This window comes from Geotrypetes seraphini, chromosome 6 (assembly GCF_902459505.1).
Source record: "Geotrypetes seraphini chromosome 6, aGeoSer1.1, whole genome shotgun sequence".
In the NCBI taxonomy this organism is placed as follows: domain Eukaryota; kingdom Metazoa; phylum Chordata; class Amphibia; order Gymnophiona; family Dermophiidae; genus Geotrypetes; species Geotrypetes seraphini.
In genome coordinates this window covers 32,443,740-32,458,313 of record NC_047089.1, presented here as the reverse complement: position 1 = coordinate 32,458,313, position 14,574 = coordinate 32,443,740, and the positions used below count along the sequence as shown (strand labels likewise).

Genomic DNA, 14,574 nt, shown 5'->3' with positions numbered 1-14,574 from the left:
TCCCTTGAAACTTTAGTATGATAAGTCTTTCCTTTTGGTATGGCTGTATTATAACTTTTCTTTATTTTTATGGAGTTACTTTCTTTTGGATTTGTTTTATTCAATTGTGTACCGCTTGGAACTGTTGTAAGCTCAAGATGTATATCAAATTTTAATTAACATAAACATTTCAGGCTTTCTGATATATATATTTCCTTCTAAAGTGAATTCATTCACTAATTTAAGCCTGGCTTTTCAGTGCTCAGAGACCTTAAGGGCAGTATTCTTTATCCCAATCCTCTGGGACCACCCTGGTGAATCTAAGTTTTGTGATATCCATAATGGATATCTTTTTTTTTAACTCAGAGAATAGTTAAGCTCTGGAACGCATTGCCAGAGGTTGTGGTAAGAGCCAATAGTGCAGCTGGTTTTAAAAAGAGTTTGAACAAGTTCCTGGAGGAAAAGTCCATAGTCTGTTATTGAGAAAGACATGGGGAAAACCACTGCTTGCCCTGGATCGGTAGCATAGAATGTTGCTACTTTTTGGGACTAGTGACCTGGATTGGCCACCATGAGGACGGGCTACTGGGCTAGGACCACTGGACTACCCCAGGAAGGCTAATCTTATGTTCTCCACTGTAAGAAAACATTTTGCCTACATATTCATAGGGAATATTCTGGAAAAGACTGAACAGATGGCCAATTCGGACTACTGCCTTAAGGAATGAAAAAGCTTATTCTTGCAGATACAGTAAATTATCATGTTATTCTATGCAATAGGGTCTATTCTTGCACATTCACATTACCTGCTAATCTGTTTACTGTAGCGAATGGTGGGAAGTATCTGATTCCCTTTTGTCCCCAATAACTGTTAACACTTTTCATATCTGATGAACTGAGTTTTAGCGGAGTGCACCATTTAAAAAATCATTATAGTCAAGCAATAAATATTTTAAGGGTCCAATAACCCAAGAAACAGCATATAGATAGCTTACCAATCGTCTTCTTTCCTCCTCTACAGCAATCAGGAGCCGAGCAAATTCTTTTAAAGACTGAGCTAAAAGAAAAGAAAATTGGGTTCAGGATTTTTTTTTTTTTTTAAACCTTAATTTTATCCAACATTTGCATATTAGATATTAGACATTAGACATATTAGATATTTGCATATTAGATATTCAGGAGAAAAGTGTTCGCAAGTCATTTTATAAACACGGTATACAGTACTCCCCTGAGAATTCGCGGACTCAGTCATTCGCGGGTTTTCCCTCCGAAGGAAGACTTTCCTAGAAGATGCTTCTTTACCGGGTTCGAGTAATGTCTATAACAAACTGGGGCACAGGACGGACGCTCTCCTGAGGGTTTTCCAAAGACTGGTCATGCGCCCTTCTCCGGTGTGTCTCCTGCCATCTCTACTGTGACTTCCTGTTTCCGGCGGAGTGAGATGCAGCTAAGGGAAGGGAACGACGTTGCATATATTTGCGGTTTTTCACAATTCGCAATCACTCCAGGTACGTAAGCCCCGTGAATTTTGGGGGAGTACTGTATATCATAAACAGGAAAAAATAAATTCACCATCCCGTGAAGGAACAAAGAAAACTAATGTCTAAGAAAAAGATCTCTAAATTCATATTATACTTTTTCCTGGGAATAAGTTCTAAATAATTGCAGTGGCGCAGTGAGGATGAGAGGCGCCTGGGGCAGTGGCTCCCCTCCCCCGCCCTCTTCTTCGCCTCCCATACCCATCCGCTCCTTCTCCACCCCCTCCTGCCACGCGCGCACCCCTTTGCCCGTATCTGTTAACGTTCCCAGCACGAGCAGCAACCTCAACCTGACAGTGGCGGCTCTTCCTCCAACGTCACTTCCTAGGCGCGGATCCTCAAATTAGATCGCGCGTATCTCTTTAGATCTTTCGCAAAACCTTAAAAATCATGTTTCGTCGCTTTTTAGGCAATAGCTCCAATGAATGTTAATGGGTCTTTCTTTGTGATCTAATTATGTAAACCGAATCGAGCTCCTATTTTTAGGAGATGATTCGATATATAAGACTAAGAATTAGATTAGAAGTCAGAGGAAGAGCAGACGCTGGTGCGAGCAGCAGGTTGAGGATGCTGCTTGCGCTGGGAAAGTTAAAGAGGTATGTGAGAAAGGGCGCGCGGGGGTGGGGAGGACAATGGGTGCTGGCACCCCCACCTAGACAGCGCCTGGAGCAGACACTGGTGGAAGAGGAGTGGGGGAGAGAGAGGGGTAAGCAGTGGTGAAAGTGGAGTTGGAGGAGAGAGAGGGGGCAGAAGCTGGTGGAAATAGTTTGAGGTAGGGGGAGAAAGGGGTAGATTTTGTATAGAAGTGGAAAGACAGCTTCTAGATAGAACAGGGGAAGAGAAGGGGTAGATGTTGGGGGTGAGGTAAAGAAAGGAGGGAGGAGATGGAACGTGTAAGTGAAATGGGAGATGCTAGATGGAAGGTGATGGGTATAGAGTGGGCAGATATATGGAAGAGGAGATACAAAGAGGAGGGAAATATTGATGGAGGGGAGATGCTAGATGGAAAAAGGAGGTGAGAATAAGCTGCATAGAAGGAGGGAGACAGAAGCGAGGGGAGAGACAGGAGAGAGATGATGGGGGAGTTGAAAGGGGAGAGAGGAGGCAGACTGGACGGGAGATACTGATGGAAGGGAAGAGAGTGTAAAGACGCTGAATGGAAAGGGGGAAAGAAGGAAGATATATAGAAGGAACAGATGCTAGATGAAAGAGGGGAGAGAAATGAGCAGATATTTGGGGGAGAGACAGAAAGGAGGGAGATAATGAAAGATGGGAAAGAAAGGGCAGGTATAGGGGCAAACACTATATAGAAAGGGGAGTGAAAGAGGGCAGAGTTAGCAAAAGACAGGGAATAAGGGGAAGTAAAATAAGAACCAGGGTGAGGGAAAGAGAAGGAAAACTGCCAGTAGATCGTAAAAATAGGGAACTTGAAGACTAGATACCAAGTATGAGTTAAATCTGAACATAGAAAAATAAATTGAATAAAGCTGAAAAGAAAAGGAGAGAAAAATCTTGGCAAGAGACTTAAGAAGGAAGAAAGCAGAAACCAGAGAAGTAAAAGGCCAGAAAACAAACGTAGAAAAAATATTTTTATTTTTAATTCAGGATAAAATAATGTGGTACCCATGTTTATAGAAGTTAATAAATAGAAATAGAAACTAGAATGAAGATGATATATTTTCATTGAACTCATTTTAATACATTTTTGACCAACTTTCAGAGACTAAAACCTGTTTTCTCAGGTCAGGACAGCTACTTTCTTAACCTGGGGAAGGAGGTGTTGGCCTCTGAGAGCTGTTTAAGTCCTTCCAATGAAATATCACCTTATTTTCCATTTTTTTCATTTAGATTTTTAATTAATAATTTGTAATGTACAGTGTGTATAATACCAGCAGGGTAACGAAATGGAAAATTTTTGCTCATATCAACTCAGTCCTTTGCTCACGAAAAAAAAGTTTTTTCTCACACGAACTCAGTCCTTAGAGGGAACAGGTAAGCCCAGTTCAGATCCTACAGCAGCTTCTTGTGATCTTGGACAAGTCACTTAGGGCTCCTTTTATTAAGGTGCAATAACGTTTTTAGCACACACAGGATTTTAGCGCGCGCTAAACCCGCTCTATGCGGCTAGAACTAACGCCAGCTCAATGCTGGCATTAAGGTCTAGTGCGTGTGGCAATTCAGCCCTTAATTTTCCATTGCCTTGAGTACAAACTCAGATAGATTTTGTTCCCTCTGGGGCCTCGTCACAATCTCCTATACCTGAATACACACATCAATAACGCTAGGGCTGGCAGGAAGGATATATGAACAATATTAATTAGTATACATAATACTAGCTTTTACCTGGTGGCATTCATGAGAGAATGGTCCTATCTACAACTCACCATACCATAACCATCCCAAGCCTGGTATGCGCCACACCCACCAACCCTTTTGCCTCCCCAGCTACAAGTAAGCCAGTATCCCCATTCAAACTAGCCCCTCTTTTACGAAACTGCAATAGCAATTTCTAACGTGGGGAGCCGCGCTGAATGGCCCGCGTTGCTCCCGACGCTTCAAAACTTCATGCATTATTCACCGTACACTTTACGGAAACTCCGCGGCTCCTCTCACCCAGCTCTTCTCCAAGGCATGGTCTGCTTCCCACAGAACCCTCAACAGAATAATTCTAAATCTCCCTTCCACAAAAAATGTACAATACCAAGCGTGTTTTCCACTCCATGTTCACCTTTCTAGGCGTAAAAACTTGGAATGACCTTACTGAAATGACCAGGACAGAACCTAACCACATCAAATTCCTTAAGAAACTGAACACTCATCTATTTGATACCTAATCACTTGTATCTTCTTCTCCTCCTGTATCTTCCTGCCCTCCATTGTCCTCCCTACTCTCTTCTAACCCCTTCCTCTGTAATGTTGCCAAGAGCTTGTATAGGTATATGCGACGCACAAATGGAATAAATAAATAAATAAATAGGAACTCAATGAGCAATAGGAGAAGCGTGGACCATTCAGCGCAGCTTCCCGTGCTAGAAACTGCTATCGCAGTTTCGTAAAAGGAGGCCTATGTCTCTCCTCTGGGCTGCATAAGTTAGCACAGACACTTCCTCCATATAACAGCCTGACAGCAATCTAGAAGAGACCTGAAGCCATCTTAACTACCAGAATCTTGCTACAGAATACATGTGTACACTGATAAGGACATGAACACCCTGTTGGACCCCGACAGACATTAATTGGGCAATACAAATATATGTTATAGATACATATTCAGCACAAAATCATTTTAACATGCACCCAAAAATTTGTTCTGGAAAAGAGTAAACATACTATGAAAGACGAGGGAGCAGCTTTAGTCTCAAAATATGTCAAAACCACTGATATTCTTTACATCAGGATAGTGGAGCAATCAATAAAAAAAGATGCCTTCCCTTCACGCAATTAAATACAGAGAGAAGTCAAAACGATGCTTAGGCATGAATGTTCTAGTACTGATGGAGCTGTTAAACGATACCTAATGCAACTTCTTGCAGATTTTGTTCAGGTTTTAGCGTAAAGCAAGGTCAAAGTTTCCAAGTTTATTCGGTACTTAAGAACCTAAGAATTGCCGCTGCTGGATCAGACCAGCGGTTCATCGTGCCCAGCAGTCCGCTCCCGTGGCGGCCCTTAGGTCAAAGACCAGTGCCCTGAGTCTAGCCTTACCTGCGTATGTTCTGGTTTAGCAGGAACTTGTCTAACTTGGTCTTGAATCCGTGGAGGGTGTTTTCCCCTATAACAGCCTCCGGAAGAGCGTTCCAGTTTTCCACCACTCTCTGGGTGAAGAAGAACTTCCTTACGTTTGTACGGAATCTATCCCCTTTTCACTTTAGAGTGCCCTCTCGTTCTCTCTACCTTGGAGAGGGTGAACAAACCTGTCTTTATCTACTTTGTCTTGAATCCCTGGAGGGTCTTTTCCCCTATAACAGCCTCCGGAAGAGCGTTCCAGTTTTCCACCACTCTCTGGGTAAAGAAGAACTTCCTTACGTTTGTACGGAATCTATCCCCTTTTCACTTTAGAGAGTGCCCTCTCGTTCTCTCTACTTTGGAGAGGGTGAACAAACCTGTCTTTATCTACTTTGTCTTGAATCCCTGGAGGGTGTTTTCCCCTATAACAGCCTCCGGAAGAGCGTTCCAGTTTTCCACCACTCTCTGGGTGAAGAAGAACTTCCTTAAGTTTGTACGGAATCTATCCCCTTTTCACTTTAGAGAGTGCCCTCTCGTTCTCTCTACCTTGGAGAGGGTGAACAAACCTGTCTTTATCTACTTTGTCTTGAATCCCTGGAGGGTGTTTTCCCCTATAACAGCCTCCGGAAGAGCGTTCCAGTTTTCCACCACTCTCTGGGTGAAGAAGAACTTCCTTACGTTTGTACGGAATCTATCCCCTTTTTAAAATAAGAAGGCCATACCATACCATATTGTTTCTTATACCCCGCAAATGTGAACTGGGAATCATAAGAACATAAGAAGTTGCCTCTGCTGGGTCAGACCAGAGGTCCATCGCGCCCAGCAGTCCACACTCGCGGCGGCCCATCAGACCTATGATCTGTATGGTGATCTTTGTCTGAACCCGTAAACCCCCTTGGTCTCTATCTATACTCTTTCTATATCCCATCTCTACCTCTATCTGTATCCCTCAATCCCCCTATCTTTCAGGAATTTATCCAATCCTTCTTTAAAACCCCGTAGTGTACTCTGTCCTATCACAACCTCAGGCAGCACGTTCCAGGTGTCCACCACCATCTGAGTGAAAAAGAACTTTCTAGCATTGGTTCTAAACCTGTCCCCTTTCAGCTTCTCCGAGTGCCCCCTTGTACTTGTGGTCCCCAATAGTCTGAAGAATCACTGTGGCTTATATAAGATTAATAAGGTTAACAACATAGACATTATGAATCGTAGCAGGACTATAATAATAATTTTTTAAAAACCATATGTGCTTTTAACACCTTCCTAAATTGAAGATAGGAGGAGGTCTGACGTAAGTAGGTCGGGAAGCAGTTCCAAATTGGGGGGCTTTGAAACTCAAAGGTGGATTTGAAGAGTGATTTCGTCTGAACCTGACATGAAGAGGGAAGAGGTAATTTATAGCATTGAGTCATTCTTGAGTTATAGGAAGAGTGTAAAACTTTGATGGCTCAAGTTAGCCCAGTAAAGCTTTCTCCAAATGTAGCCCTGTGAACCATACATGCAATTTTAAATTGAATTCGATACTTGACTGTGTAATTCTATCAGCAGCGGACTGGCCCTCTCAAATAGGGCCTTACGGAAAATCAGTCTAGCCACTGTGTTCTGGAGTAGCTGTAACCTCTGAAGTCCTTTCTTTGTGATGTTGCAATATAAAAAGTTGCAATAATCTAGACATAGAAACTTAGAGTATGACGGCAGAAAAGGGCCGACGGCCCAACAAGTCTGCCCACTCGGATAACCCACCCCCCTAAGCACTTCCTCGAAGTGAACCCACATGTTTATCTCATTTATTCTTAAAAGCGAGAACGTTGTTGGCCTCTACTACCTGAAGTGGAAGATCATTTCAACGATCAACCACCCTTTCAGTGAAGAAATGCTTTCTAATGTCCCCATGAAATCTCCCACCCCTGATTTTTAGCAGATGCCCTCTTGTCGCCGTAGGTCCTGTAAGGAAAAAGATGTCTTCTTCCATCTCCATACGGCCAGTAACATATTGAACGTCTCTATCATGTCTCCCCTCTCTCTGCGTTCCTCGAGAGAGTATAGCTGCAACCTACCTAGACGTTCTTTATATGGGAGATCCTTGAGTCCCGAGACCATCCTAGTGGCCAATCTCTGAACCGACTCTATTCTCAGCACATCCTTTTGATAATGTGGCCTCCAAAATTGAACACAGTATTCCAGATGTGGTCTCACCAAGGACCAGTAAAGTGGCATTACCACTTCGGGCTTTCGGCTGACGAAACTTCTCCGGATGCAACCAAGCATTTATCTAGCCTGGATGAAGCTTTCTCCACTTAAGTCACTGTCCGAAAACTCTGAAGCTCTTTTCAACTTTATCCCCTCTGAATATAGCCTCACCTTTTGCTGCTTAAAGTTATTTCGATAGTATAGGTCAGTGTATCTCAAACTGTGTGCCACGACACAGTGGTGTGCTCCAAAGAGATTCCGGGGGTACCACGAGAGATTTCAGAATTTTACTTTATTTTTAAAAATTCCCTTCATAAGTATACACTAGAATAGATGATATGTACGTCACATATGCAAGAGTCTGTCAATGTTATGAGCATCTGTGTGCATAAGGATACAATTGCCTAGACAAGCATAATTCTTTGACGTGATTGGCCCTTGAAAACTAACGTCAAGTAATTTTAGTTTTAGTTTTTAAGCAGTAGTTATCCTAACTTGAACAACAAAGCAATCAAGGCTTTGTAACCGTTTGGATCTTATCTTTGCAAACTTGGATTTTCAGCTCCGATAGAAATTAAATAAAAAAAAAAAGAGAGAGTAACCGCAGGTGGTAGATGATGAAATGCGTGTTTGTTTGTCGACTATCGAGCCACATTTTGAGTTAATTTGCATTCAAAAACAAAGCACATCCATTGCATTGATTAGCAATTATATTCTAGCTACTTTAGTTTCACTGTTGTTGCAATTACCCATACATAAAGAACTTTACATAAATAACTCTCAAATTTAATTTTTTGTTGATTTTGCAATTTTATAATTTCAATTGTAATGTACCATGAAAAACATTTGCTCTGTTTAGTGTGCTGGAGCTAAAGAAAAAAAGTTTGAGAGACACTGATATAGGTACTAAGGACTAGATTCACAAAGCAAACCGATCGTGTACCGATCGGTTGGCGACCCGATTTTACTCTGGCCCGATTCACTTACCTCTCTGCCGATCTGATTCCGATCTGCGCATGCAAACTACGCAGGGATGCGATTCACAAAACAAATTTTGCGAACCGACTGGGCTGGCCGATCCAGTCGCAAACGTCCTTTCTTACTCTCCAGCTCCTTTGCCGCCCTGCTCTCTGCTGCCCCAATCTCGCTGTCTTTACTCTGCAGAAGCCACCCACCCTGCTTTCTGTCCTTCTCCTGCCTTTCAGCCCCCGACTCTCCTGCTCTCTGCCGCCTTCTCTGCAGTGCGAGCCCGCGTATTTAAAATGGTGCTGCACTACGCAGTGCAGCCCTGCTTTAAACCTACGGGCTCGCACTGCAGAGAAGGCGGCAGAGAGCAGGAAAACCATGGCCAGCTGTTGCCGCCGGGGATCGCCTGTATCCTGTGCAACAGATTTAAATGTGAGCAAACACAATTTGCAAGAAAAAAACACAACCACTTGTGCTATGGCGTCTGGCTCCTAGCACGTGGGAGCAGTAATGCTCTTCTTCCTGAAAACCCTTTGCAGCAAGCTTTTGCACTGGTTCCAGAGGAGATGACACGCCGCTGGGCTGCACTGGTCTCCTTCTGGCCCCCATTCAATGCTTGCACTGCAGAGAAGGCAGCAGAGAGCTGGAGAGTCAGGCCAGTGAGGTTAAGAGGCTGCCGCCGCTGAGGATCACCCTGGGCAAGATTCAGATAGCAGGAGAGTCGGGGCCCCCCTTCAAAAACAAAAACACAAAACAGAGCAGAATGAACATGAACGTATGCACAGACTATCTACAGGGAAAGTAGATGGTCTGTGCATGCATCTAGCGATCCGTGTCGGTGCATGGAGCGTTCCTCCGATCACCCCCATTTGAATATTGTTGGTTAAAGAATCCATTGGACCTGCCCGGATCGGTCACAATCGGGCAGGTTAGTGAATCTAGCCCTTATTCCATCTTCCCAAGTTTGCACTGCATCTGAGAATTTTTACGGAAATAAGCATGCCTCCAGATGAATGGCCACATAGATGTTTTAAATCAACCCATATTTTTCTTTCTTTGCACACAAGACTTTTAGACACAGTGAGAAAAGAAATAAAGATGCCTGAATGCTTCTATCACATTAGACTTATTCAGTATTCAGAATAGAAGTATTTTCAATAACTGCTATTATCCCTATTCAGGGCTCCACAAAGGGAAAAAAAAATAATCCAAGCATATATTTTTTAATTCATGAAGTATTTCAAAACAAATGAACTCCCTTTACATAGGGATTCAAAATTACAATCATTTTTTATATGAAGCCACTGCCACAGAAGAGAGCACTGGTATGAAATGATCCTCTATAGTTGAAAACCAACAGCATATTTCCATCAGCAATTCACTCATATATAAGGTTATTACAAATAATGCTTTTACACAGCAACTGACACATTAAAGGCCTTTTCTCCCACCCCCAACCCTCCAGTCAAAGCAGAAATAAAAAGTAAATGGAGGTCCAACATCAGAAGTTTTGCACATGACTAGAATCTTGCAAATACCTCAGATATAAAGCTTCTTCCTCAGATTTTAAGAATTTTTTTTTCAAGGACCATCAGATATGTATTATCGTCGGGCTTTAAAAGCCAGTTAGCATAGTTTATCCAATATACCTCTTCATTGATCCATATCACTGCACTGCACATCACTGCACTAATAATAACAAAAGAACCTCCACTATGACCACCTATTAATTCTTTTACAAACCACCTCACCCTCAACAACCCGTTAAATGTTTAAAAGATCTACAACTTACCTCTCTAGCTAATCATTGTAACTCTGTTTTTTATTTAAATTAACCTTTTGTAATCCGCCTTGAACTGCAAGGTAATGGCGGAATAGAAATCCCTAATGTAATGTAATGTAATGTAATTTTCTATTTTTTTTGCTTTTTACTTTCCCATAATTTCTTAATCTCTTATTCTATAGGAAAATATGGTTATGATACTCTGATTAGATGTTCTGGGAAAATACTTATTCAGTGCTGTCTGTTGATTAACCCCTCCCTCCCCTTTTTACAAAACTGCGCAAGAGGTTTTTTAGCACTGGCCAGCGCGCTGAATTCTCTGCACGGCTCCAACAGTCAGATTTCCTATGAGCATTCACTGTGCCAGCCGATGCTAAAAACTTCATGCGATTTTGTAAAAGGGGAGGGAGGTAAAATAGATGTCAAAGGGATTGCTTTCAATCATGGTGCAAAAGTGGCTATGGATCAACAGTCTTTACTCTTAGAGAAACTGGGCCTCTTCTCCCTCGAACAGAGAAGATTGAGAGGGGACATGATTGAAACATTCAAGGTACTGAAGGGGATAGACGTAGTAGATAATGACAGGTTGTTCACCCTCTCCAAGGTAGGGAGAACGAGAGGGCACTCTCTAAAGTTGAAAGGGGATAGATTCCGTACGAACATAAGGAAGTTCTTCTTCATCCAGAGAGTGGTAGAAAACTGGAACACTCTTCCGGAGTCTGTCATAGGGGAAAACACCCTCCAAGGATTGAAGACAAAGTTAGACAAGTTCCTGCTGAACAAGGACGTACGCTGATAAGGCTAGTCTCAGTTAGGGCGCTGGTCTTTGACCAGAGGGCCGCCGCGTGAACGGACTGCTGGGCATGATGGACCACTGGTCTGACCCCAGCAGCGGCAATTCTTATGTTCTTAAAAAAATATATTTATATTACATGTACATTCATACTTAGAAGGCTACAGGGCAATTTTTCAAAAATCTTTTTATTTATCTACACAAGTTTTATGCTGCTTCCCTTTTTCATAAGTGTCCTTCTGAAAGGGACAACATTCAGAGGATCCTTAGCCAAACCCTGAATTGCTGACATGGTCTCACAATCTCGTTAATATCTTCTGCACATGCCAAGTCAAGGGGCAATGAACTCTGGATCCTCATCTGCTTCACGTAATGGTTCCATCATTGTCATCACTTACTGAGGATCTCTAGTCATAATGAAAGTGATCTGCCTTCATACGGTTCAATTCCTGTCACGGTTTCTCCATCATTGTCGTCTCAAACAGTACATTGGCAGTCGGGGTGTTTTTTAGTCTCTGAACAGTACTCAAGGATGGTATTGTGCCACATGCAGTTCAACGAATACCGTGATATAGTCAGATAACTTTCTGCCATGTTTTTGGGGTGAGAATTCATTTTCTTTATCCTGACAGATTACAGTTGTTTTCCGGATGCAGGGCAAGATCTCGTTTTGCACGCACTTGAAGTAGGACACGGAGGCAGAGTAGTTCTCCTCCGCCTTCATCAGTCTTTCCACCACTCTATCATTCAGGAGGTTGTGGTCCATGCCGGCCCATTGCACCGTCTCCACTTCACAACACAGCAGCTGAGGTTCCAAGGCTGTCCTCCCCACGGAGCTCTGGGAAGGCTTTGCAAGATTATGGCTATTATTTTATTTGCTTTACTGAAAACACACAAAATGATGCATGTTGCTTAAGATAGACAACCTTTGACAACAAAAAAAAAACCTAACAGTTTAGTACAAATTAACAGTATAATACGTCACTGATTTCTCTATCAAAACACTTAAGGCAGCATATTCAAATAGGGTGTTGATTTTTATCTACATGATCCAACCAGGAAATATGTGCTATCAAAAATGGGAATTAAAAACTTACTGCTCTGTATATTTTGATCAGAGACAGAGACAAGAACTTCCTGGAAGCCTGAAAGGTATTAAAGGAGGTGTTCACTTAGGTACAGAAGGTATTTCCCTGTCCCTAGAGCAGTGATTATCAACCCTGTCCTAGGGGACCCCCAGCCAGCTAGGTTTTCAAGATATCCCTAATGAATATGCATGAGTGAGATTTGCATGCCTGGCTCCTCCATTATATGCAAATCTCTCTCATGCATATTCATTTGGGATATCTTGAAAACCCAACTGGCTGGGGGTCCCCTAGGCCAGGGTTGAGAACCACTGCCCTAGAGGGCTTACAATCCCAGCAAATGGAGCAAATGGAGGGTCAAGGAGTCACAAATGGGATTTGATCCAGCTCCCGATTCTGAATCCACTTCTCCAACCATTAGGCTACTCGGGATTTTTAAGGATTTAGGGCAGAATTCCCTGATGAGTACAGTAATACACCTAACTATGGTTTTTTTGTGTGTGTGAATTATACTTTATCCATTTGCAAAACCAAAGGAAAACTTGGAGCGGCAGACAGTGCCAAATTCTGGCAGCTGATAATTCCGGCAGCAACAATGCAGCAGTTTCAAGACGTCGGTAGTGGTGGCAGTTCTGAAATCCTTTTGGGCTCCATGAATTTATGAATAAAAATCTACAAAATACATAAGTGCCAACCATATGGCAACAAACCACTCAATTTGGCAACAGACCACTCAATTTGTCACCCCACCCCCTCTTTTGCCACCCCTCCCCATCACATTCTCTCGCAAATACACACTCCTCATTCTCCGCTTATCCTCACCAGTATCTTCCCAGTCACCCCTAGAAGCCAGACTACTCTACCAAGCATCCCCCTCCCACTAGTCATACAGCCATCCATGCCAGCTCCCTTCCAATTAATTAGCTGTCAGACCAGAAAGTGTTCCCTACCTCCCCAATCAGCCTGCCTGCTCTCTCCATCTCATTTTCAGCCTGTCCCCCCCCACCTCCCCAAAAAGCAGACAACCAGTTTTCTCTTACCCCCTCCCCCCCCAAAACCAGTTCTTTCAAAGTCATTTTTTCCAAAATGGTCATGCTGATGGCAGAGAACAAAAAAAGACAAAACGAGGCCTTGAGATACTATAAGGAAAACAGCAAATAGAGGCACTGGAGACGTCACAACCAAGTAGGTAGTGCAAGACTTTTATTGAAGTGAAGTCATTCAAAAATTTTAAAACAAACAAAATTCCAACTAGGACCCAGTTTCGGCGACTGCGTCGCCTTCTTCACGGGGACAATATTAATTGTGGGAGGCAGCAGGGCGGGCAGGAACCATTAAGGAAGCTGCTCAGCACTGAGCAGCAGCGCCAAATTGCGCGCCTGCTCATGCTTCTCAGCGGCCGAAGACACTCACAGCAGCCAGTTAACAGCAGGGCAGGAACTTGGGATGATCGGCAGTAGAGGTATGAGACTAAGACAGGGAGGGCGGCAGGGTGCAAAGCCTGGCGGCGGCCTGCAATAATTTTGGAAGGGGGTGTATTGGCTCGAATATAAATAGGAACCTTCATTTTTGGGCCAGTTTTTGGGCCCAAAAATCCCGGTTTATATTCGAGTATATATGGTAAGTGGGGCAATGGGGAACTGAGTGACTTGCCCAGGGCCACAAGGCGTTGCATGAGGTTTGAACCCACAACCTCTAACCACTGCGCCACACACTTGCGCCTGATCCATCTTGCAAACAAACTAGCAACATCCTAATACCTAATTTTAAACTTCTTTTTCAAGTTAAAATGTAAATGTTAGCAAATAATCACAAATATAAAATATATCTATCACTTTGAATAGTATATAAACCTATGCAGTATGTATTCCTCATTTGTTTTCAGTTATTGTGCATGCCTGCTGTTTCTTCCATTTCCATTCTGACATACCTTAAACTTGTTGTCATTTGCCAAGAGCACCCGATTTATTTATAAGGATTTTAGAGAGAAGGAAGTGCCTTGAGAATATCGTCAGATAAAATGTCAGTAACCTGGCTTTCCTTTTTACAGTAGTTTTTCTTTGCATGCCATTAAAAGCTAGACCCTGTCAAGCCTACTTCTTTATGTCCTTCCTGGATTAAATTTAAAATGGTAAAAAAAAATTTGGCATGAATTCTGAGCACAAGCAGCCACATCATCCAACTCACCTACTTTTACAGGAAGACATCTGAAATGGCCATATGTCTGCACAGGAGGAAGAGGTTCTGGCCTGACCTTCTGGGACTATCTTATATCTCTAGGAAAAGCAAGTTTCTCCTCAGTTTTCAATGAAATCCATATGTGAGATGCTCAGCAAAACTTATCAATAGTAGGAAGTAATTGCCATGGTTGTCAAACTTACAAACTGACAACATTTTAAAAAGTTCTAATAAATATAAAACCAAGGATTTATATCTTCAGCCTTTTCAGTAATAAAATGTCTTGGCACACAAACTTTTTTTTTATATATATATATAAAAAGACATAGAATCCCATAA

General features: G+C 42.6%; 1 protein-coding gene across 1 annotated transcript in view; it reads right to left on the bottom strand.

The window, feature by feature from the left end:
• The window catches only part of ARHGAP42 (Rho GTPase activating protein 42), a 359,221-nt gene that overhangs the window by 185,325 nt on the left and 159,322 nt on the right, over positions 1 to 14,574 (bottom strand). Inside the window, exon 3 of the mRNA XM_033949795.1 lies at positions 975 to 1,036. Coding sequence (XP_033805686.1) covers positions 975 to 1,036 — 62 coding nt within the window. The remainder of the gene's footprint in view (positions 1 to 974; positions 1,037 to 14,574) is intronic.